Source organism: Alligator sinensis, unplaced genomic scaffold (assembly GCF_000455745.1).
Source record: "Alligator sinensis unplaced genomic scaffold, ASM45574v1 scaffold203_1, whole genome shotgun sequence".
NCBI lineage: Eukaryota > Metazoa > Chordata > Crocodylia > Alligatoridae > Alligator > Alligator sinensis.
In genome coordinates this window covers 3,117,864-3,144,061 of record NW_005841949.1, presented here as the reverse complement: position 1 = coordinate 3,144,061, position 26,198 = coordinate 3,117,864, and the positions used below count along the sequence as shown (strand labels likewise).

The following is a 26,198-nucleotide window of genomic DNA, read 5'->3' as shown; positions in this document are numbered from 1 at the left end:
GGTAGGGAAAAGACTGCAAAGGAAAGACATGTCAGAAGATCTGCCTGCACATACACTTTTCATTATTTTTTCACAGTGACTGTAAGCAAAATTGGCCACGCTAGAAATACTGATATCATTTGATGAGTCTGAAGCTTACCATGTCAGTTCCACAGAATTTGCACACAGCGCTATGCATGCTGCTCTAACCTTTATGATGCTACTTTTTTATTTCTCCCAGTAGGACAGTATGTGGGGCCATTGTTGTTTTATACAGGAACATTCTGACTACTTACTTCCAGTTTCAGTGCACAGAAATGGTCCATCTCCCACATTTGTTTTCCCACACTACCCTATGTCTAAGTTCTGCTCAAAGCTCACCACGGAGCAGTACACTCCTAAGTACTGATATTGTGAAATTAAGCGACTTTCCTAACATCACTGAAGTGACTGAGGAAACTGAACAAAGGACATATACGTTAGCCTGGTACCATGAATATGACTTGGGTCTTGTTTTTCTTGACTTTAAGAGATGTCTATTTAATTGCAGAGACAACACAAGGATCTCCCACATTTCTGGTGCCGCAGAATGGGATACAAGTGCTAAATGAGAATGCAATGACACCAAAGATCCAACATCCAACACAGAAGAAATTCCTGGTTACTTTACAGGCTGAGACACATCATGGAGACAGCCCTACCAACCAATTAAAAAATACTTCCTTATGGGAATGGATAGAGTTTGTATCTCAGTATTTATTTCACTGTAACACTCTGCAACGTTTAGCACAGTCACTCAACAATGTACTGATGACTATATTTGCTGAAGTAGATCATTTAGTATTGAAGTGGCTGAATTCATTCCCATTTGAAAGGACCCAGGTAGTTATAATAGACAATTACTCCAAAAGCCTTTAAAGCAGGGGTGTGCAATTATTTTGGCTGGAGGGCCGCTTAATGACTTCTGGTGAACTGTCAAGGGCTGCAAAGGTAGCCGCACCCCCTGGTCACCATCTTGGGACCAGAAGTCCTGCTCCTAAAACCTGACCTTTGCCAATATAAGTCCCTCCCCTTACCCTTGGAAGTACTCCTTTTGGAAAGGGGGTTTGCTATCTTGGAACCAGGAAAAAAACCAAATCATATACTAAAAATCAAACATCTGCTATAACATATTTTAATTTTATTTAAAAAAAAATGTTTTCCTGATTTATGTATGTTGGCTTCGTGTATATAAAGGCGATTGCATAATAGCTCAAATAAAGTCCTGCATAATCGTTCAAAATAAAGTCCTGCTCTTATATATTGTGTGTGGGGGAGTGTGGAGTCTGGCTGAGGGGTGGGTGTGTGTAAGGGGGTGAGGTGAGAATGAGGTGAAGGTGTGGGTGTCGGTGTGGGGTTTGTGGGGGGGTGGGTATGGTAGGGTGTCTGTGTGAGCCCTCTGCCACATGGCCCCCACACGGTGCACAGCCCCCGCCACCAGTGGAAGCAGCAACAGGTGGTAGGCCTTGGGGTGCTTATGGCCTGCAGCAGGCAGAGTGCCCCTGGCAGGACTGAACAGACACTTTTTCCCTATACAAGGGGCAACAGCCACAGAGGTTATTTGAGTCATTGCGTCACAGTAATTCAGCTACTTTTCCCTGCAGAGTCCTTTCTTAACATAAACCAAATTACCATGTCTCCACAGGGATAATCCTTCAACTGTTTCTGACCATGGTGATCTCAACCTGAGCACCTGAATTATAAGGAAAAGATACATTTTTTTACCTTTATCAATGGGTCTTTGACCTCAGTCACTTGCTCTTCTTCTATCTGGTAAACATCTGGAGCATCACTGAACTCAATTGGCTGGTCATCTTCTGGCTGGCAAACGTCTGGAGCAGCAGCACTGAATTCAATCACTTGTTCTTCTTCTATATGGTAACCATCTGGAGCAGCTACTGCAAAAGAATGCTCACCCACGTCCTCATTAAAAATAATACAAGAGTGAGGCAGGAATCTATAAAAAGCAGAATAAAGGTAGTGAAATAATACAGGAAGGGTGCTGTAGACACAGGTCATCATAGCATTGTGTATCTGCCCACTGTGCAAAGATCTTTAAATGTCAAAGTTGAAAGGCCGTTGCTTTACTGAATCCTGCTTATAGACAAAAAAGGATATGCGGGTATACCCCAGATGCAGGCAGTGGAATTGAGAGGCTGTGTCTTAGGGCCCAGACAGGTAAGACATTTATGCTGGTATAATTTATATGTTTTGTACATCAGGGTAAATTTATATCAGTGTCCAGAGCAGACAGAGGAACAGCCAGATTTCAGTATGGTAGACCCTATACTGCTGTCGCTGTACCCACCGCTAGATGGTAGGGGATCTGGTAATAGCTTGTTTGCTTTGAGCAAACAGCTATATTGGAGTAACCCATGGACACGTGACCTCTACACTGCCATAAACTTATGCCGGTGTTTTTATGCCAGATTTTTAACCAAATCTTTCATGGGTAAATTCTACATCAGATTCAGGCAGACAAGGTTCCTTGGGTGAATTTGATATCTTTTATTAGACCAACCCAAATAGTTGGAGAATAGTTATTAAGCAAGCTTTCGGGTTCAAAAACCCTTCGTCAGACTAAGGAAGTTTCAGCAGTTGGTGTGTGCTCTTCCTGGATGGAATGAAAAGTAAAGAAGCCAGATCCAGAGCAGCTACCCCAATACTGGAATTTATGTCATCTCTGCACTTCTTGTTTATATCTGTGTAAAGCAAGTTACACCATTGCAAGTCTGTCTTATGTACAGGCTCTTATTAATTGCTGTTGTTAAAAGCAACCATAACCCATTTAGCAAACTGGAAAGCCTTCTCTACAAATAAGGAATATTAATTGTTTACTGCACCTGTTCCTGGAACAAACATGCAGCCTTTTACTAGAAATAGATCAATCTTGGTTTAACATATGTGCTATAAAGTTAACTACATGATTGAGGAGATTGACTTAAAATGTTGGAAAAAATATTAAGTGGTCAAAGTAATGTAAAATATGCAGGTCATGAGCAGGAAAATGAATGTGTCTTGCTAAATATTTCTAATTTAATTAGGAACCACCAAATAAAAAGCTAGAAGCCAAATGTTCCAGCAGCAAGACCTGCAAATATCATCCCATGTTTGTGTGGCCAAACTGGTAAAATGGCAAGTACTGCTTATTTTCTGTTCCCAAAAGCCAAATTCAGCACCCAAATACAGAATCTGAAATTCCTAATCTACTATCCATTGTTGACAAACAGGGCTCACAAGGTAGATATTATTGCTTTAACAGGACTTTAATGAGGAAAAAAAATGGTCCCTTGGTGCTTGGTGATCATTTTTCTTAATGTTTTTATAGCTTTAATAAACAAATTAGCCTGGAATCAGTTGCTGCTTGGAGGAGAACAAGAAACATGAATAAAATACATCGGAAAATAGCTGAGTATTTGAAAACCTAAAAGTCATACTATCGCATCTGAGAATAAATGTTCTTACTGCTTCGAGTGAAAAAATGTTACCTCACAGGACTTTTCTTTTATCTTTTGATTTATTAGAAACTCTCCCAAAACCCAATCTCAACTCTTTTTATCCTATCTTAGGCAACACAACCATCCTCTCTCTCTCTTTGCCAGTAAAAATCCCAATACATTGAGTATTGGAACAATATCTCAATTACCATAACTGAAATTATTATAAACTGAAACTAAAAACCCCAGAGAGGATTACAGAAGCATAGAAAGCTCAGTAAATTACAGCACAGTAGAAATTAAAAATGGGTTTTGACACAAGAATCAGCAAAAAGGTTAAACACTGATCAATCATGCATTTTCTGCTTCCATCTGAAAATCTGGGCGTTCTATTTTTTTAGGCAAAAGGCAGAGTACAGCATTCTGATGCTAGTATATGACATTCTAAATGTTTACAAGCAAGTGAAACCAAAGTAAATGAATCAATTAGGCAAAAACACTTTCTAAGCACCAGTTAGCCCAAAGATACTATTTCTAATGGTTATGGGCATCTCAGTAATTTTCTGCAATAGAAAAATGATTTTAAAATTCACCTACTTGTATTAAAGTGTATTTGCAGATACAGCACATAATCTCATCTTTAAACCCAGCTTCATAATATTCATAATGCTCCTGAATACATTTAGTTAACATACATGTTTTTAAATAATCTGGAACCACTTTGAAACCAAGATTTTCTCCCTTGTTTTTGCAGTCTACAGATTAGCTGCAAATCCTGTTTTCTGTTAATCGGATTGAGCTGCTGTGTGGACAGCTCCTCAGAACCCCCTGTGGAAGCGGGTAGGAACCAAAGGACTGTGTTGCTAGGGGAAGCTGAGCAGTTGCTAAGAAAGAGAACATGTCGCTAGGAGACACTTGCTGGTTACTAGGTACCATACGTCATCAGAAAGCCTTTGAATAAGCCAAGTTAGCAAAAACATCCTTTCCTGGCTCATCTCTTAAAACAGTATTGCCCTCTAGACAGAGATGTGTGTATGCACAGCAAAGATCATATCCACTGTCATCAGGAAAAAACCAAAAATTCAGGGCACATTTGACCTAAACTCCAATGACATTCCAATTCCATTGAGGGTTAAGGGTAAACTGCATCTGTTAACTGGTGTTTATGCCTTGAAACTTCTTAGCAAATATGGAAATAAATGGTGTTGCTCTCTCTAGAGTAAATACAAACAGTTTTAGTCAGCTGCTTGTTGGAGCATTTTGAGGTCAGACTTAGTTCACACAGAGCAGACACTTGGAGCAAATCATGTCACTATTTTCCCATCATGGCTATAAATCTCCTCTAGTTCAGGGAAAACAGTTAACCCATGCAAATAAACATGAACTCAAACTTGAATCTTGCCTGTGGTTCTGCTATAAAAAAATCAGCTCTGTGAAAACAAAGTTTATTTAAATCTGAGCCTTTTTAATTCCATGTCTTGAAAACTCACATAGGATCATAGGAAAGCAGGGTGGAAGGGATGTTACAAGGTCATGTACTTCAGCCCTCTGTTCAGCCTGCTCTTGAAAATTTCCAAGGACTCAGATTGCACAACTTCCCTAGATACCTTGTTCCAAAGCTGGATCACCCTCATAGTCAGAAAGTTTCCCTTAATCTCCAATCTCAATTTCCTCTGCTGTAGCTGAAGGCCATTGTTCCGGGCTCTGGGCAGCTGCAGCAAGCAGGCTGCAAACAGCTGTGCCGGGCTCCACAGCTCTGGCATCAGCTCTATGCTGGCAGTGACTGCGCATGCACCTTGCAGCAGGCTGCACTGCCCTGCTGTCTGGTCTGAGGTGCGCATGCAGTTGCTGCCAGCATGGAGCTGATGCCAGAGCTGTGGAGCCCGGCACAGCTGTTTGCAGCCTGCTTGCTGCAGCTGCCCAGAGCCCAGGCTGGCTACAAACAGCTGCGCCGGGCTCCAGAGCCCAGTCACCAGCTCTGTGCCGGGAGCAGGGGAAGAGACCGGGGTTGCACTGCCTCAGGCCCCTCCCACTGCCTGCTCCAATGCGCAGGTGTATGCTCCACTACAAAGCTGATGCCTGGGCTTCGAGGGGCACAGGGCAGCAGGGCTGGGGGGCAGGAAATTTGGGTGGGGGGCAAGGGGCACAAGCAGGGCATCCTGCCATGTACCCCCTGCCTTCATTTTGTTTTTCTGGCATGCTGGCACTCCGGCACCTTCCAAGGTAAGCATTGTGGTGTTTTTCGGCACTCTGGCCAAAAAACGTTGCCTACCCCTGCCCTATGGTCACAGAGAAAAGCCCATCTCTATCCTTTCTATAATCACATTTCTGTTATTTGAAATAGTTACAATATTTACAGTCATTTTGATATGTTGTTTATGAGCTACTTCTCATTAAAAGATAAAAACATTTCGAGTGAATCTTGAAAGAATTCTTACAACTGTGAACACCACTTACTTTGCAGTCTTGGTTTCTTCCTCGTCACTATCATTCTGGAAATAGGATGTCTGCAACCTTTCAAGGGAAGTATTTTTATGGTAAATATAATGTATGGATTTTGAATTTCAGGTGGCTATTTGAAATTACACTCTGTGGATGTAGACATTTCTGCCAAGATGATGTAGGCAAGAGGGAGGTATGTATCAGCTCAAAATCTTAAAAGAAACATTTGGAGATGACTAACTTGAGAATATTGGCTAGGCTTATTTCACAGCCTTTCATGGCAGGTTCTAACATGTTGGGGGGAAATAAAGAATATATACAAAAGAATGATGTAAAATGTTAAAGAAATATAGGGAAAAACCATACTGGAGACTTCAAATTCCACTTGCTCTGCAGGAAGTCTTCTCTCTCTTCCCCTCTTCCCCACCCCAACCTTTTTTTTTAACAAAACCTCCTTCTGGAATTCATGCTCTAGGGCAGGAAATTGCTGACTGGCTGTGTGGAATGCTAGGTTTCCTTCCAGGACTGTGTATTAGGAAAAAAAAAAAGCCTGTGTAATGAACGTTCATAAATCCATTTATCTTTAGTAGGGTGGAAGGAAGCACCAGTAAACAGCAACAGAAGGAACAGAGCTCTGGGAATCATTTTATGTTAGCATAGTTGCTATTTATTCTAAGGAAAACTAATCAGCAAGAAGGAATGAGCTTCAGACATGCAGAGCATCAGTATTTATCCAGGGCCTGGAGGCTGAATTCACTTGTAAAAGACAGCCTTTTACTTCTGAGCTAAATTCTCAGGCATAGCTCTAGGAACACCAGAGTTGCTATCCCAGGTCAGCGTTCCCACTGGTCACCTCCTGCCACCTCCGGTCCTGTGTACCTTACTGTGCAAACTACAACAGCCAGAATCCATGATGGGAGCTTTACCCCTTCTTCTGAAGCTAGTGGCTAGCATCAGTCAAGGAGTGGACAAGGTAAACCACTGGTCTGTGTTGATACAGACTAGCGATACCTTCTGGAGACTGTTTAGCCTGCTATGCTGGCAAGCAGCCTCCCAGAGAAACGTTGACTGAGTTAGCCAGAAAGCCTTCTGGAAGCCCCAAAATACATTGGCTCCCATCTTTCAGCCAACAGGCTGCTCAACTCCCTCACTGTCACATTTTAGCTGCTAGCATAGAGTAAGCCACACACCTATTTCTTAAGTGCACACAGAATTGCTGACATCCTCTGGCCAGCTAGGCTCATCAACTAGTTTCCTTCTCTGTGGACAGCTTCAAACGATAGCTTATTGATACTCCAAGAGATATATCCCACACCCAGTTTCCTGCTAAAAGATGTAGCACCGATCAATTTTCCAGAGGTTATCCTACCACAGCACATAGCACAGACACTGTGCCTCCTTTTCCTAGACTCAGCTTGTGATTCTTCTGAAGGTGATACCCATCATGATATTAACCTTATGCACAGAGTCAGGTAAGATGAACAGGATTTAGCCATCAAACTCATTCCCCTTTCCTGTCACTCCTGTGAGGAACCTCACTTTGTCCCTCAGGATAAGAAAGAAACACACCCTCAGACTCCTTCCCATAACCAAATTCCTGATTCCGCACAGCTGATCCCTCTGATAGGCCAGGCTGAACTCCTGCTGCACAGGAGAACAGATTTCCTTCCTTCATATTCATGTCATATGGCTCATAATGTGAAATCCTGGTGCAGAGCATTTCTGTTTGAAAATCTCTTTTATAGGATCAGAATCTGTGACCACAGGGGAGCCAACTGCAGCCAGGATTTTCAGCTGGGCAATGATGTTTTATTGAAAACCTGAAATTCAGCAATTGAAAATCTCGCCTCACCTGTAAATTCTGTTAGGGGGCTCAAAGGCACTTGTACAATATACAAGCAGCCTGTGGAAGCATATTAACGGCTAAACACTTTTTGGCTGGAAAATGTTATTTACTGTTTCTCAGATGCGTAACTGATGAAGGTTAACAATCGAGTCCTTCCAGCTTCTTAAGCATAGGTTTCAAATCTGGAGGCTGGAGCCTTCCACGAGAGTGAGGAGAAGATGAGTTTAGTAACTCTTTAGTTATACTGCAGTGTAAGCATTTGATTCTGTTCCACTAAAATCAATAACGAAATTGAAAAGCTGCAGGATCAGGCCTTAAAACAGGGTTGTGCAGGGACATTGGTGGACTCATCTTTGTGCTTATTTAGGAGTAACTGAAGCACAATACAGTTCAATGTATCTGAGATTCTGCACATCTGACAGATAGTTGCCTGAAGGTACGAGCGCCCAGAAATGACATGTATTAGAATAAATGCAAGGCAAGCTGGCACAGCAGTGTCTTTGCTACCTAGTCAAGTAGTTTATACCCAGAAGGACCCCAAACCTCTTTGCACTTTGCAGATATGGGTCTCTGAACTCACCGCTGAGCTGCAGGTACCTCTGGGGCTGGACACACATACCAGTCACCACAGACATCCCTGTAAGTAAGAGGTTTTAGGAAGAGATTGGGATAAATGATATGGAGAATGGGCCAGGCATTGTCAGTGACGATAACAGCATTTTAAGAAAGTGTTGCAAGAGACCCAACCCCTCCTGCTTCAGGTAATAAGTCCACCTCCAACTACTAGCGGGTAGAAAGAATTTTTCTCTTTAGTGCAGATGGTCTCATTATTGCCTAACCAGTTTGTTACAATACCCTCTCAAGCAGTTGGTGCTGGATCCCATCTGAGACAGAATACTGTACTGGATGGAGCTCAGCCTGGCATTTCCTGTGTTCTTTTCATTCATATCTCACAGAAATTTAAAGGAAAGCCAATTGCTTGTTTTAGTAACTCTGGGTCCTTGCAGTGCATATCACTTTTATAGCTAGTTGTGTAAATCACCAGCTGCTAAGTAACCCACACAATATATTGAATGGACGTAAGGAAAGAACAAAACACATATGGATCATATTATACCCTCTGAGTCCTCCACATTGGAGGGCTTGATTCCTTATAATATAGGATCTGACAGACAAGGTGGCTTTTCAAGTATGAACTTTCTCTTCCTACCTCTCTTCTTCCTCCTGAGTTTCCTCTTCTATTGAAGGGAGAGGAGCAGAAGACAGTTTAAGTTCCATCTCGGTATCGCAAGGTTTCACCTCTTCTAGAACTTCATTGGATTCAATGTCTTCAATGACAAGTTTGGTCTCTCCCTGCTCCTCGGGGAGGATACAAACTGTAGTAGGAACAGGGGAGGAAGCAGTGAAATGAAGGCAGCACGTTCATTACTCAAATCCATCTACATTATTTTTTAAAGCCCTCAACATTTAATACAAATATTGCTCAGCACAGAGATCGTCAAATACACCAGAGTGCCAGCATATCCCAGTGTTCCCCAACTTTGTATCATTTTCAGCCCATGGTGTTCCTAATGGGTGTACATGTGGCCAAAATAAAAATACCATAAAAATATAGGTTTCTCTGCATTTATACATCTTACTATTGGATGAAACCCTGTGACGGAGTAAATTGGAGCAGAACTGTTGACTTTACCGGAGCCGCACTGATTGACATGAGGATCTGGCCCATCCATCTCTAAGCCATGGTCTGATTGCTCTTACACGAGGACTCAATGGTGGGAAAGGACTCAGAAAGCTCTTGCCCCCTTGCACTCCAGTGCAGGAATGGCCACAACACCATCCTGGAAACTGACCCCAATGTAGAGGCTGGAACTGGGGCTCAAACAAGCCTGCTCTGCACCTTGTAATAACATCTCCTCCCATAGGCCCAGGCTTATTCTGCCTGACTGTGTTCTCAGCAAGCAGAATGCCCCCAGGAGCTGTTATCAATAATGTACATGTTCATGCACACCTGTGACAGCAGCACCTGCTGAAGTCATGAGCTATCCCCAAATAGTAATTAACACTATGACATGGCATTCTACACTGCAAACAGTAACTACCTCTACAGCCCAATCATTTACCAATGCTGCAGGGAAGTACATGGGGGACCACATTTCTGGAAGGGTCATCATGGGTCTGCTCCGAAGCCCAGTGAAGTCAATGAGATTCCTCCCATTATCTTCAGCCTCCATTAAGTCAGGCCCACTCAGTCATTGTTATCTCAGATACATGCTAATTGCATGCAAAAAAAACAAGAGGAAGAACTAAAACTACCCAAATCAGGTGTTATAAAAAGAGAAGGGATTTCTGGGGTCCCACTAATACCACAATTCAACAAAGCCTACAAAGAGTTCAACAAGAAAGTGTGGACATTTAAAAATACACAAAAATAGAAAAAGCGACATTTGTGATCCAAGCTTGGATTTTATTTTTAATTCCAATGCACATTCACTCAGCACTACCCCAGGTGGCATTGTACTAATGCCACGCAATGTATTTAGTCAATATTGTTCATAAACAGTTTTTAAAATACAAAGGAGAAGAAAAAGAAGACACTTTGCTAAAAATATTGGATTTTGTTTGCTAGAGAATATATATCAAAATAGGTAAGATTCAGAAATGTTACTCAGTTGCCATGTAGCGAGCACATTATAAACACACAGATAAGAAATGTTATTTCAGCTGCATGGGTAGGAACTCCTCATTATGGGTGCCTGGCTTGTTGTAAAGTAAATGATACTTGAGTGGAAAAGAGTACCTAATCATTGTAATAGAAAAGTAGAGTTAGGAGGGATCACATGAGATCAAGTCCAACCCAATGTTCTTTAACAACCCAGCCCAGAACATGCATGAGTGCATGTGTGTGCCTGTGCCTGTGTCTATGTGTCTGTATATTGGAGGTGTTCAGTTCACACAATAGCCTCTCTTGGAATGTTTTAACTGCTGAGAGTTGCTCTGAAACTTTTTAACAGGCTAGACCAGAGAAGCTACATTGTCTGAGGAAAAGTCACAATTGCTTGGGATACATTAAATAAGCCCTGCTCAAAGAACAGCCACAAAGCCTATGTGCCACTTAAACCTTATTTATACACCTAATATTTTCTATTCCAGACCAGGCCCCTTCCCACTTGCTAAGTCAGAACTACCTTTTCAGTGCGAGAAAGAGAACACAAGTCTCTGATGATGAGAAGCTAGGTGTTATTTGGGTATTGTGCTAAGGTTTTCTGACAAGCAAATTCAAACTGTTAGCAGGTTTCAGCTGAAGGTCACAGTGATAACATTTTGGTATGCTGTGGCTTTAAAATCATTTTAGGAATTCAGAAGCGACGGTAGGAAGATCCATGCTTAGAAGGTTCCTCAAAGGATCTTTTTCAGCTCTTATACCCAGTACAAATTAAACCTTACAGCCATATTCTGAAGAATCAAAATCTCTGCCTCTGACGTACCCAGACAAATCAATGTCAAGTGAAAACAGAAGAAAATGACAATACTATTGACTGGAATTGGCATTAGAGTCAGGTTCTTCCCAGTAGCAGAAAATCCTCTTCTAGTCAGCAGAGAGGCAGACAGTCACTATGTGTCTAACTCCAGCCAAGGGGGCATTGACTTCAGCTACTGAGATGTGCAGCTAAAATTCCCTTTTGAAAATGGAGCAACTGAGTTAGTTGAGCCTTAGGTTTTACTCCTGGTTTAAGTTTGGCATGGGGAGTAATTAGAAAGGAACTTGCAGATCTTTCTCTTTGTTTCTACCCCCAACTGTATTTTTCTCTTCAGGTTGGTTTAATTTAATTTTGTGCAAAGATGATTCTCCCAGGTCTTCATTTTCCATTTGTTTCAGAGGCTCTAAGCCCCTTTCCCCCCTGAAACAAAAGGAGAGGGAATATATTAATAAAGATGTTTGCTGTTTTGGATTTGGGAGAAGGTGAGTAATTTTATCCATTCACTTCCTTCATTTGTCACATAAGTCTATTCAAAATACCACAACATACCAAATCAGGGATTTGACTTAAGCCAGTTACACGTGAAGGGTGAAATTCTCCCCTGTACATGCAGCTGTCATAAAGTTGATTCTTTGCTTAATACCATAAAATAGGGCTTAAAAGACGCTTAAATAGAGCATTGGCCTTGTGCTGGGCCTTGTGGACAAAGATGAATTTCACCCTGACTTGAGGAGCTTTGGTTATATGATTTGCCACAAACTAGAGTCATCAGTGATTTTTGGTGACCAGCATCACCAGCCACTGACTGTTCAATAGAGAGCAAAATAGAATTCATACAACTGGGCCAATGCTTCTCTGTACCCTGCCTAGTAGAGAGCCACAAAGAAACACACTATCATCTTAGCATTTCCCCTGTTCAAATCCCACGAGAATAAGTTTTCATTTTGAGGGTTAAGGCAAGGTGGACATAGTTGCATGATAAGACATTCCATGATGTCAACATTCCACCCTACCAAATGCAGGGGAAAGGTGCAAAGGAAGAATACCTCATCTGAGACATCACCTAATGTGCATAGCGTCAGACCCAAACTGAGTAAGGGAATCCAGAGCTCCCCAGGAAGATCCAGTCTCCTACCTAATTCCTCTAAACTCCCAATGCAGGAAAATGAACCCATGCATTGCACAAAAGTAATTTGAAATAAATGGCAAAATGTTCCTTTATATTATCTATGCAGTCTATACAATATTTTCCTATATGTCATTCTGGGGGGTGACTGATTAGGCTATGGTACTGCAAAAAGGACCTAGGGGTTACAGTAGACCATAAGCTGAATCTACACCAACAGTTGCAGAACAGGCCAACAGTATACTGGGTTGTATTAACAGGAGTGTCATCAGCAAATCAAGGGAAGTGATTCTTTGGCTCTAGTCAGGAATAGGCACATCTACATGAGACACCATTGCACGGTAGCTCATTGCTACTGTGCAGTAGGGCTGTGTGAAATTTCACCAGCTGTTTCGTTTTGACACCGTTTTAACTAATTTTGAGCTCAAAACAGCAAAATTGAAACAAAATGAAGGGCTTCGAAACAGCCTTGAAACAAAACGAGGGCAGTTGAAATGTTTAAAAAGTTTTGAAACGTTTTGAGTTTCAAAGCAACCCGACTGAGTTCCCCCCTCTCCCCAGAGCTAGGATTAGCTGGGGAAGGGAACTGAGCCCGATCACTCAGTTCCCCTCCCCAGTGCTGCGATCCAGGCTGGGGAAGGGAACCCAGCCCAGCAGAGCTGAGTTTCCCTCCCCACCACTACCATCAGACTGGGAAAGGCAACTCAGCATAGCTGAGCTACATTCCTCTCCCCAGCCCTAGGATCAGGCTGGGGAGGGCAACTCAGCTCAGCTGAGCTGAGTTCCCTTCCCCAGCCCAATCCTAGCCCTAGAGAGGGGAACTCAGCCGGGCTGAGTTGCCTTCCCCAGCCAGATCCTAGCACCGGGATGGGGAACTCAGCTCAGCTGGGCTGAGTTGCCTTCCCCAGCCCAAACAATCGCAGTGCTGGGGAGGAGAACTGAGCAATCGGGCTCAGTTCCCTTCCCTAACCTGATGGATCACAGCGCTGGGGTGGGGAACTGAGCGATGGGGCTCAGTTCCCTTCTCCAGCTCAATTGGGCTGGAGAAGTGAACTGACCCCGATCACACAGCCCTGACAGCCGTCCCGGGGTTGCAGCCCCCGATCTGCCTGCCGGATGAAAAAAGCCAGGTGCTCCTGCCTGGGACTGGTGGTGTGCTGGCACCGGTCCCAGGCAACAACACCCGGCTTCCCTCCCTCATCTGGCAGGCCACCTGGCAGCCAGATCAGGGACTGCGGCCCCAGGAGGACTGGCACACCCCCACAGCCCTCCTGGGGTTGTGGCTCCCAATCTGCCTGCTGGATGAGAGAGGCTGTTTTGAGCTTCCCCATTATAGCCTATGGGCAAAACTCGAAACAGCATTGAAACAGTGTCACTGTTTCGATGAAACAAAATGGAACAGAGGTTTCAAATTGAAACAAAATTCGAAATGAAACGCTGTTCCATCAGTACTGTTCCGTTTCAACTTGTGTTTCATTTCACGCAGCCCTACTGCACAGTAGCATTGGTGGGCACTAATCATGACACAACGATACTATGCAGTAGTAACAAGTTACTGCACAGTAGCATCTGAAAAAACCACGCAGGGAAGCTACTGTACAGTAATGCTGGTTACTGTAGTGTGCAGTCATTAAGTACTTGGTTATGCACAATCCACTGCTCTTGTAGATGCAGCCACTGATGAGGCCTTGCCTAGAGTACTGTGTTCAGTTTTGGTCCCCACACTTCAAGAATAGTGGCATAGACAGATTGGAAAGAATCCAGCAGAGAGTAAGGGGCTGGACTCAATGATCTTCCTGTCACAAGCCAAAGGGTGTGATTTTTGTTTTTGTGTGCTTCGGCACTGCTAAATTGTTCCTGCTAAATTACAGCTTCTTTGCACGGTGGAGTTTTCTGCTGCAAAAGAGAACCCCGGTGCAAGGGAGGATTTCCCGCTAATTTGAAGCTTTCTTTGCAGGGTGCATTTCTTTGATGCAGCACAGAAATGCTCGTTGCAAAGAGTTCCAGCCATTTGTATGCTAATTTGAGCCCCATTATTGGCCAGTTCTAAATTATTCACACGTGGCGGCTAGTGATTGACTTGCTAGCCGTATAAAAGGCTTGAGTGGTTTCCGCCCAAGTTGGAGGACTCCACGAACACCGGGAGGAGGAGACTTCATGCTGCGTGAAGATCTCTAAGCGCTGCGGATCCCTACGGACCCAACGCATTTCAAGCAGGCAACAGAGGTCTGATCAGCCTCTAGCCTCTCCCCATCGCTGATAGATTCCTAGACGTATCCCTCCCTGCGCGCAAAAGAACTGGACCCACGGAGCCTAGCAAACTTCGTGTGAGTTCAGCTGGAACAACTGACATAGTTGTTCAGACGACCGGACTACCTCAGAGCACAAGTTCCACGGAGCCTAGCAAACTTCGTTTGAGTTTATTCAGAGCTCTTTTGTACGAGTACTTTCTTCGGTTGACACGACGGGCTCGCGTGTTTAGAGCCTTCAGCCGGATTGGGCTAGAGTTCACGAGTTTAGAACTCTTGTCCGCCTCTCTTCTTTCCTGTCTGTAACCGCAACTCAAGCAAGTTTTCCAGCCTACACCACGACCATCTTTAGTGTAAGTAAACAATCTTTAAAACTACCGCTACGAGTCTGTGCCTAATTCTAGCTTGTCGCACCCCTCCTCTCCGACCCCGCGTGCCCGGGCTGCTGGCCACAGCCCGTGTAGAGCACAAAAAAGGGCCCGGCTCGCGACCGGCCCGCACACTTCCGAGCTCCCTTCCAGCCCTAATGTCTATGAAATCTATGAAAAAAGGCCTGGAAAACATGATTTATAAGGATAGGCCAAAATAACTAGAGTTATTTAATCTGAAGAAGAGAAGACTGAGGGACAATTTGATAACCATCTTCAAATACTTGAATAATGACCACAGGGAGGATGCAAAAGGGTTTTCTCTGTGGCCATAGGGACAAGACTAGGAGCAATAGCCTCATGCTGAAGCAGAAGAACTTTAGATTGGAGAACAGGAGGAACTTTCTAATTATGAAGGTGGTCAAGCATTGGAACAGGCCACCTAGAGAAGCTGTGGAATCTCCATCTCTGAAAATTTTCAAGAGCAGGTTGGATAGACATTTGGCTGAGATGGCTTAGTCAGAGACGATCCTGCCTTGTGCAGGGGACTGGACAAGGTGACCTTGTGAAGTCCTTCAGTTTTGCCATGTAACATTCAGGTGGCATTATCATACCTGACATCATAGCATTCTTTTGTAGTATGTCTGCTTCGTGAAATTAGCCATGACAGAAATCACCTCACTTTTTTATTACAAAGCTGTGATGCACAACACTAGTGGAACAAGGCACAGACATAACTAGATTCTGTAGTGAAGTTGGCAGCAGAGGAAGACCTAGCAGGGGGGCGCTGGAATAAAGGTGAGGGGTGGAGAAGGGTGGGGGAAGGGGAGGGGAGGCTCCAGACTCCAGCCACTATGGGCTCTGTCAGTACAGAATTGCCAAAAGCCATGCCAAACAACAATATAAAAAGCCAAATTTGGCTTTGGGATTAAATACTTGGCTACAGAGGGTCCAACCTCTGCCCTCCAGAGCCTCAACCCCTCCTGCTTCTACCCACTGAATGCTGGGTCCTAGCCATGTTCCTGTGTTCTGTGTTACCAATGACCAGAGCTGCTGAAGTCTTGAGCAGCCCCTACTTCTGTTCCAGTGCCCCCACTTAGTCAACACCTGAGGCTCATGTCCCTGTCACCCACAACTAGTTACACTACTGGGGAAAGGTTGTAATTAAGGCTACATACTTCGCCTGTCAGTCTCACTAGGGACCCCAAATATGTCACCTATTGCAAGACTTATTTTCTTCCTAGTTGTGCAGAAGATGTCTTTCTCTGGGCACCTCAAGCTCCCAAAGGCATGACCTCGAACCTCATGAGTAAACTTAAAGAGGTGGTTTGGAAGGGGTTATAAGTGTGTATCTGATCCAAATTCCAATAACCTTTAAGGACTTGGAAAATTCCTTCTGGCATAACCCAATCATGCACCTAGATAACAAATTAACTCAGAAATTGTGTTTTAAAGAGCTTCCAACAGCACTATGAAAATCACAAAGCTTCTCAGTTTGGGACATTCTCCACATTTGGAGAAGATACCCCTAAAATGTGAGTCTCTTTCTAAGAAGAGTCAGATAAAGGAAAGGCTTGGAGAGTCACAACAACATCCCGAATCTACAAGGCAGCTTTCACGAGAGAAAAGGTTGATACTAATCAAGAATGTATTGAAAGTAAAACTCATCAAAGTGAACTAAAAAAATGCAATGGGGACAATTTAACAATATTGTTCTCACTGCTTCCCTATCTCTCTCTCAAAGCTCTGCAACATGAAACCCAACCCAGGCCTGTTCAAGGGCATCTTCCTAACTGTGCTGCAGCCCTTCCTTCCACTTCATCTTGATCAAGAAGGTACACATCTGTGTTGAATGAAATAATGTAATGTAATGTAATGGGAAGTACTGATTACTTACTCTCCTCCACTGGGCACGCAGTTACCACTTCTCCTTCCTAACATGAAAAAAGAATAGAGTAAAATATTACTGTCAGCTATTTTTCACTGATGTATGTGCAGGTGCATGTGTGTGCATGTAAGTATGCCTGTATTGCCACTATTCTACTCTCTCATCCTCAATACATCTGACAATTCAGTAGATGGCACCCTTCTCTTGTGAGTCACAACTGAACCCCTACCCCAGCATGAAGCTAGCTATGCCGTACTATTAAGAATTTTCTGCAAGAAATATAAAATCAAGATCTTGACTATTTGCTAAAAAATGTATTTATAATACCTTATCATCTGACTAACATGATTCCCAAATACTGCGGCAGATAACTTTGCCCGGTCCACACAGGCTCTGCTGAAGTCTCCAGGGCTAGGCTCTTAAAAGGCCTCCTCCCTCTCCAGTCTCCACTGAGATAGACAGGACTGCACAGCAGCCCTCAAACATCGCAGAACTCAGCACTGGGCCAGCTAATTCATCACCATGAAAGAACCTGCTTGCACTCAGGTAAAGCTGAAGCACTGAATCGTTGCCCCGTTAACCACTTACCGAATCAGCTTGCTTGATCACAGGCTGTGGAACCATCTTCTCCAGTTCCTGAACAAACCAGTCAAGCATCCTGCCAAGCAGAAAATTCCCATTACAATTCTTTTTCCTTTCCTATTTGTTATTGATCCTTTGTTTCCTTCATCAGTAGGGCATGCCGGCCCCTTGGGCCCCCCACCACCCTGCTCTGGGGCATATTTAGTGCCAATCTGTTCTCCCTGACAAGAAATGAATCCTCCTATCTACTGTTTACACTCTGAAGAGAACATCTATTAACAAGGAGGTTCCAGCAATGCTGAGACATACTTTACATGTTGCAAAGTTGTCTCCCTTGTTAAGAGCATCCCACCAAGCAACTACAAGGAGACATACACTTGCATGCCAGGAGCAATGGAAAGGACCAGAGGCTCAGAGCATTAAGGAACCTAAGAATCCAAGAAACCTTTTTTTCTTTTTCCTTTTTTGGGAAAAAAAATTTTAAATATATGTAGCGAGTTACAGTTATAGTTACACAGCATTTCGCATAAACTTTCTTTCACATGCCTTAAACCAAATTTACAGAAACCAAGGAGCTGCATTACCTACTACCATCACTGCCTAGAGCCCGAGGGAAAAAAGAGACTCCAAGCCCCAGCTGGCTAGCTGCAGTTGCCTCTAGTGTAGTTAAAGATTCACTGGCACTCTCTTTTGGTGGGGGCTCCAGCTTCAGTTCCAGTTTAGGCTCCAGCTTTGGTTCTTCACACACACAGAGAGAGAGAGAGAGAGAGAGAGAGAGAGAGAGAGAAGAAAAGCAGCAGAGTTAGTTTAATTTTAAACAGCAGCTCTAAAGGCCTTTAAGGGCAAAGCCCTGTGGGTAAAAGTCTTCTTTATGCTGAGGGTCAGAGCCAAGAGATTCATCAGAGCTACAGAGTCTCTTGTGAGGGTGTAAATGGTATTAAGATGGTATAGTCACAGGGTATTAAGATGGTATAGTCACACCCAGCAGAGGGGAGAACTTCTCCCTGTATGAACCCCAGATTTAAAAGTCAGTCCTGTAAGACTCAGCCACCTGGCTAGTAGCCCTTTGAGTGGATACAATCTTTCCTTTCTATTCTAGTCCCACTTAGTGACCCCAGTCAGCTGTATTGTGCCAGGTGCTGTACAAAACACAGGGAAAAAAAGATAGCTAGTCTTGATGAGCTTCCAAAGTACAATGACCAGACATGCCAGTGTCAGCACTGGGGCAGTCATGTTTCTGTTCCAGGGCTCCCAGATGACCACCACCATTTTGAACTCTAGTTAAAACCACCCTTCTATGGAGAAGAATGAATAGATAGGAGGCTTTTGAAATTAACAACCACAACGTACAGAGGTCTATGGACAGTTTTGACTTGACCTTTTAAAGCATAAAAAGATGTTTCAGAAGATGAAACAAAATCAGAGGTGCCCCAGAGCACTGAGGGACAGGATTGCCCTTTTTGTTTAATTTTTTAAACCTTTCCAATGAAGAACGTAGCTGATTTCCTCCTCTGTATTCTTAAGGCATCCGGGCAGGTTTGCTACAAGAGAGCACTAACTCTTCACTGTAGCAGTACAAATAGCCCATGAGTGCAAGGGTGGGTACTAGCCCATCAATCAGCACAGGACTTGCCACACACACTGGATCTCCACAGCACTCGTAAAGGTCTTCTACTGCTTTTCACTGAAATGCAGCTTCAAGGCTCCAAGACTGAGATGAAGAGGGGAAGTGCTTAATGAGAGTGCTTGTGAAGGGTCTTGACTCTTAGCAGATTTCAGGCAGCAAAGTTTGTATCCTCTTCAGAAAGGATGACAGTCAAGCACATCCACTTTTCCCAAAATCACTCACCTTCTATTTTGGCAGTCTCCTCAGGCTTCTTTTCCTTTGCTTCCTGTTATACAGACACATAAGAAATCCATTTACACACTGACTCCTGAATTCAAATGAAGATGTAGCCAGTAGCAGCCCCCACCCCCACCTGCATCCATACTTCTGAGCCTTAGCCTGGTAGCAGAGATACTGGCAGAGGAATGAGAGCCAACACGTACAAAATGGACGAAGTGGAGGGAGTGACTTGACTGCCCAGCACTTGCTAACGTCACAATCCAGATCTACTTTCCCCAGTGCTGCCTTCTGATGTCAAAGGGGAAGTACATAATGGAGAGAGATTAAAAAAAATTATCCTGCAAAATGTAATACATCTTAAACAGTCACAACGGGGTACGTCAGCCTGAAAATCCTGCAGAGCAATCAAAACTCTCCCTTTTCTTTACACACAGCACTACAGCTAGATGTCCTAGTCTTGTCTGCTTCATGTGAATTGGTGGTAGCGCTAGAGGAAATGTTTGGTCTCTATGAATAATGCCAATTCTGATCCTATACAGGCCTAACGCCCATGTTGTTCTACTGAGTGAGTCCTGTGTGCAATGGTAGAGCTGAGCAGTATCAGACTTGTGAGGATGGGGATTAAAACAAAAAGTGGTTTGTTTTGCACCCCACCCCCACCTCCAAAATGCTCTCAACAGAATATCCTCTGTATTTCCTTCCTTAAGAGATCTGTGGCTAAAAAGACCAAAACACAGGAAAAGGAGCATGTTTCTCTTTGATCTTTTGCTGACCTGACTGGAATGGCAGTGTTTCTTGCTCACTTTGAAGCGAACATACCCTACTTGAGCTAAAGATGCTTCCGCAAGAGAATCCTGCCTTTCGATAGAAATCTGTTTATTTTTAATTCTAAAGCTGTTTGTATGTTGAAAAGTCATTCTCCCTGCCCTGGTCCTTTCAGGACAATGTTCAGCATCAATAGGCTAGGCTCTTTCAAGAGCAGCAGGAAAATACTCCAGGGCCAATCCAATAAAGGATCAAAGGAGAATTGGTTCTTTATTTGCCTACCAAGCCATCCCTTCTTGACCTATTCTTCCATTAAGAATTAACCAGGAAGACTCTGTGATGCAACCACTCAAGTTTGCTCTGCATTGAAAATAAAAATAACACTAGAGAGGGTTTATTATTCAGTTACTTTAAATAAACAAAAGCTTTATGTTTGAGCTGTGACAGAAGGAAAGCAATTTCACCCTGAGTAGCACTGGTGCCATATACAGAGACCAGGTGGTTTAGCTTGTGCAAGGAAGAAGCAGAGCCCTGGATGGCAGTCTGTGCACTAAAAGGCTTTGAGAGCCTCAGCCACTTCAAGGAAGCAAATATGGCCCTGTGTGCAGTTTCTATAGAAAATGGATAGTCTTGTTTTCAAAACACTTTACTAGCTCTTGAGAGATCTGGGTTCACTTCTCAGCTCTACTCCAATCTCTTGTTAACCCAAGGTAATCCACTGAGTCTCACTGGCCATGTCTATGTGAGATGCTGACTGCACAGCAGCCTGTGACTACTGCACAGTAGCATCACATGGCAGGAAGCATGACGTGATGCTAGTGTGCAGTAGCCACAAGCTCCTGTGCAGTCAGCATAACAAAAAAGCCATTCCTCAGCACTGCTGCATGGTAACTCCAGTTACCGTGCAGTCATTCAGTACTTGTTTATACAAGTACTAAATAACCGTGCACAGCAATGACTGCACAGTCAGCGTCTCGTGTAGACACGGCCACTGTGGTTCACTTCCCTACTGACAAGACGGAGACCAGTGCTTGCTTTCTGTTCCACTCTGTTTGTCTTGCCTATTTATATTTATGTTCCTAAGGGTGAGGGCTGTCTTTTTGTATGTGTGTAAACCACAGAACACAATGGATTTCACATGAGGCTTCTAGGACCTAGTGTAAAACAATAGTAATTATAAAAACTGGGTTAGTAGGAGCTTGGTTTAAGCCAAACGTGAATCCTGCCCAAGCAGGACCAGAGAGGCTGTCATTACAATGGACCTGAGATATCTCCCATTTCAATGCAGCTTCACTAACAACAGGTAGAGCATTAATGCTGGTCCACTGGCAATTGTTGGGGGCAATAACAGTGATGATGTAGTATGTGACATACTAGGAGAACCCTTATAATGTTAACATTGTGAGCATGGAAACTTGGAAATGGTTCCTATTAGATGTCCAGATTAAATATGTAAGAAAGACTTGCTGGTGCCGCTCTAAGAGCCTGATCCTGAAAGATGCCATGTGAGTCCATATAACTCCTACTGGCACCAGTGCCTGTTGAGGGTATTCAGCACTTCGCAGGATCAAGCCTTTAGCTGTCAAATGATGTTCTACACATTCATTGGTTGCTTTCTTAAGAACATTATTATTTGCATCCCAAGTGCCAGGAAGCACAAACCTAAGACTCTCTTTATCTGACTACTGAATGCCCATATGTTAGGAGATTTGCTGAACAGCATAAGACTTTACAAACCATGCTGTATTATCATACTTTAAGCCTGCTGCCCTTACCATGTCCTGCGCTATTTAACTTAATATTGGACCTTGATCACTATGAGTCAGAAGCTGGGTGTTCTTTAAATGCAGAATTTGTCTTTAATTTTTTTTAAAGTAGTCTAAGAAACTGCTTTGAAAACAAAAAATGAGGGAAAAATCTCTGTAGGCTGGTCTGCATGAGAAAATTGGATCAAAAGGGACAACAACCTTGAGGAGCTGTGCAAGCTAACAAAAAGTTCAGTACAATTTGGTAGTCCATGCAGACATGGATTATGATACTCAACATTATGAATAAACCCTCATGGAACTCTAGGGTTAACAGCAAGCAGCTGATACAACTTGTTCCCATCTACTCTTACTAAAAGTTGTGTTAATATTGTGTTAGTTTACATGACTCCTCCAGCTCATATTCTAATATGACCTAATTTATTGCGAGGACCAGGCCCAAGAAACTGTAACAGCATTTGCAGCAGCTGAGCAGCTAGAAAGTCAACACAGATGTAGTAAAATATTCATTGATGCCTCAGGAAAAGGTCTGAAAAAGAATAACAATGAGACAAATACCAGTGCTACATCTTACAATTATATCTACTTTCTCATTTTTCATTACTAGGGACTTGGGCTACAAACTATTTTGAAGAGGTTATTCTTCACCTAGCACATAGCACTGTACACAAATATAGCTACTTAAGCCATTCTAAAAAGTAGCACAATGGAGACTGGGGTGACAGAAGAAGTTACTGGTGGAGGTCACCATGCCTCATTCATGGGTCCAGATAAGAAATGGGTCTATAGTAACTGGAACCCATTCTTACCTGACAGCTGTTTGCAGGTTGATATAAAATGGGCTGCTGAGCACAGACCTGGATTGGGAGAAAGGCATTACTATTACAGTACTAACTGGCCTCCTCAGAGACCCTCAATGGAAGGCTTAAGGATTGAACAGTTACCAATGCCCCTCTGAATACCCTTCTCTCTCCTAGAAGCAGTCCTTCCTCATTGGGATTGACAGCTTGTGAACCTGGCACTGATATTGTTTTTATCATTTGTATTTTCATAACACCTAGGGAGCCAGAGGGGGAAAGGCAAAGGACTCCAGTCACCAGTGATTTTAAACAGACTTTTCATAGAGTCATAAGGGACCAATGTGCATGTCCAGCCTGACTCTTTCATAACCTATGCCATGGAATTCCACCCAATAAAACCTGTGGTAAGAGGACATTTTCTGCCCTCCTGTATAATTGGAGACTACTAAGATCAGCAGCCTGTAGTTGAACTGCAACCTATCTCCCAGAACAACATCCAACTTGAGTTAAAGGCTCCAGGTGACAGTGCATTTATTGCATGCCTTGGTGAGCTGTTCCAATGGTTAATACCCCTCACTGTTAGGAAATACATTTCTGATTGTAATGTTTCTCACTTTAATGCCAGCTGTTTGGATCTGGCTGTTATTTTGATCAACTTGATCAAATGGTGCCTTAATCTCAACTTTCTTCCCCTGTAGGTTTTTACAAACCATGATCCAGTTGTTTCTTAAGCTCCTCTTTGAAAAGTGAAATAGATTGAGCATTATAAAAGCCTCAGTATAAAATGTGTTACTGAGACCTCACTTTTCAATAGCATAATATTTAATTATTTAGATAAAGCTGCTTTAATAAGTAACAGCTCCCTTAGAAAACAGCTTTTTGCAAATCACCCAAATTGTCAGTAAGTACGATTCACAGTGGGAAAACTGTGGGTGGACTAGTTTCACTCAAAAGGATACTAACATTTTTAAGGGTTAGAGCACTTGTGCATATGTGTGTAGGTGTGTGTCTGTATGTTAGACTAAGCACTGAATATGCCACTCTTTGATTACCTGTTGTCTGACAGATCTGTGGAGAGAGCTATCCCACACCATAATTTTTGCAGCTTCAGAATACCCAATGTTTTTAAAACAAAACATTTTTGCAAGGGAGTAGCCAGGACATTTTAAGAAATATGTTGCTAAACTGATCAACAGTATCAAGGGTCTCTACCATCATGATATAAGGAGAAGAGCTTAAGCCTATGAAGGTTTAGAGAAGAGGGAATTAAGAGGGATTACTTTATTTTTATTACAGTGAATAAGTCCTCAAAAAGGATCATTTGGTCTTGAATATGCATCTGTTTGAACCAAGTAACCAGGCAACAGTAGCCTTGTGCATCTCCAGGAGTGAAACTGTTTGAAATTCTCTACCCCAAGGTGCTAGCAGATTCCCCTTATGTACACTTGAACAAAAATAAAATGAGTAACATGGCACTGACACAAGTCATGGGCAGGAATGGAGCAGGTACTTAATACCACTGATTTCTGCTTCCATAGAGAAAAGATCCTGAGCTCTTCCACTACCATGGAAGTTTCACCTGCAGAAAATTCTGGATCAGATCTGGGGCTGAGAAAAATTTTTCCCTAAGTATGGAAGATTCATTAAGATGAGGTGAGCCAGCTCCTACAATTGCTAAGAGCTCAGAACTGCAGTCCTTTGCCCTTCCCATTTCCTTCTTCTGTTTCAATAATCTTAAACAAGAAAACTCCAGCCTGCTGGAGTAGCTAAAAAAGCATGTTAATGCAAAAGCTGAATGAGTTCTCCCCCTCCTCTAACTTCTCACAGCTTCTGTGAATTAGTCTTAGAGTTCTGATGGGAAAAAGTGGACATGGTAATGATATTTCAGGCACTCAAGCAAGTTAAAATAGAATTCCACGTAGACATCTAAGAGGGAAATAGGATCTGCATCTTGGTAACCATCCTGCAGTGTCATGGGTCTGTGAGTAGCTGCACATATTTTTTATTTCACTTTGAATCTATGAAAGGGAATGATGCCTCCATACTCTAGTACCCAGTAAACTCCTGAGCATGTATTCAGACATAACTTGTGCTACAGTAACTAAGCACATTCTTGGTCTTTGCTGCACCCACCTCAGGCTTTTTCTCTGGCTGAGGTACCATTTTCTCAAAACCCTGCACCAGCCAGTTAATGACTCCGCTCCCAAACCTGCAGAAAGAGAACACACACAGTCATAACAGCTCTCCCTACACCCTCACTACAACCATAGAGGACCCACTTTCCTTTCCTCTGCCGCCCTTGGGGAATTATGCTCAGAGACAAAGGAACATATTCAGGGCTAACCCTCGGAACCAGGGTCCATTCGATGTGTAGGGAGGAAGGGATAGAACTTGCCCTCAACACACATAACTCAGAGCCAGAATGCAGAAGCTCTATCTAACCTGCAGTCAGGAGTGAGACTGTGCTTCATGGTAGCACACTGGCTACAGAAACACAGGCTTCAAAGTGGACTGTATGAGCACACCAGTATCCCGGGTAAATGCTTTGCAGCTGGAGTCTGAACTGCCACAGCTCCTGGTTAGCTACTTTAAACCTCTCTTGAGCATTAATAGTTATTAATAATAAGTAGTCTCTATCTCACTGTTGCTGAGTTGACATTGACTAGTAGTAAAAAAACTACAGAAAAGCCCATTCTTGTGATGTCTCCACCCTTTTTTGTAGCCCTAAGGGTGCAGAAACTTTGGTGAAGGTTCAGATAGGCAGATGTAAGAGTGGAGGCAGTGCTATCCAGTGAATAATGAACTAGGAAATCAGACAACCCAATTTAATTCCCAACTCTGGCACTAACAGATCTTGAGCAAAGGTCTTGTGATCTACAGCAAATCGCTAAAGTTCTCTTTATCTGTCAAGCAATGCCCACCCTGAGATGTGAGGATGGGAAATGCCACAGGTTGGGCTTGTGGCCTAAGGGAGGAAGAGGTCTGAACTCTCTGAGGTTCTTTAGGAAGGTTGGCCAAGCCTGCTACTGAAGAGCTATGGGCTACATGAGGCCTCTCATACTGGAGTAAACTAAACTAAAGAGAAAAAAATGGGCATGGCTCACTTCTTCCTCCTCCACCATGAGGGAACTGTTACCAGTTCTCCAACATCCCCTTGCTGATCCTATAGCCCTCCTGCCTGCTTGCATCTCATTGCATTCACTGCTCAAGGAGGAGGGCAGAACAATGTCAAGCCTACAGGATAGGACTAGCAAGGTTAGAAAAGTACAGCCTCAGTGATGACATACACCACTGGAGGGTGACAGTAGAGAGCTGGTGGCAAGACACTACTACAAGTATTTGAAACTCAACCCTTTAAAAAAATGCATCCTCCTTCGTGCTGTAAAGAAAGACACCCTTTGTCAGCCAGGATCCTAGCACTGACCTCTGGCTGTGTCTAAATGACATCTCCAGCACTCTCACAGAGGACTGCTGGTGAGTACATGCCACTCACACAACAAACCTGGAAATGCAGTGGTAAAGCTGCTCCAGGGACTCCTCCTCACTATGTCTTTTGGGACCTCTATCTCCAGAGAGCAGGAAT

General features: G+C 43.3%; 1 protein-coding gene across 6 annotated transcripts in view; it reads right to left on the bottom strand.

Moving 5' to 3' along the window:
• Window positions 1–26,198, bottom strand: part of CNGB1 (cyclic nucleotide gated channel beta 1) — a 97,345-nt gene that overhangs the window by 45,712 nt on the left and 25,435 nt on the right. For 4 of the 6 annotated variants that reach the window (XM_025199757.1, XM_025199760.1, XM_025199759.1 and 1 more), the window contains 8 exons: window positions 19,288–19,330; window positions 18,023–18,176; window positions 17,445–17,514; window positions 16,866–16,902; window positions 8,954–9,119; window positions 8,324–8,380; window positions 5,913–5,969; window positions 1,744–1,975 (listed from right to left, as the gene is read on the bottom strand). In XM_025199757.1, the coding sequence (XP_025055542.1) occupies window positions 1,744–1,975; window positions 5,913–5,969; window positions 8,324–8,380; window positions 8,954–9,119; window positions 16,866–16,902; window positions 17,445–17,514; window positions 18,023–18,176; window positions 19,288–19,330 (816 nt within the window). Of the gene's footprint in view, window positions 1–1,743; window positions 1,976–5,912; window positions 5,970–8,323; window positions 8,381–8,953; window positions 9,120–16,865; window positions 16,903–17,444; window positions 17,515–18,022; window positions 18,177–19,287; window positions 19,331–22,624; window positions 22,673–24,748; window positions 24,825–26,198 lie in introns of all 6 variants that reach the window. The other 2 variants (XM_025199762.1, XM_025199758.1) reach the window with 2 other exon arrangements.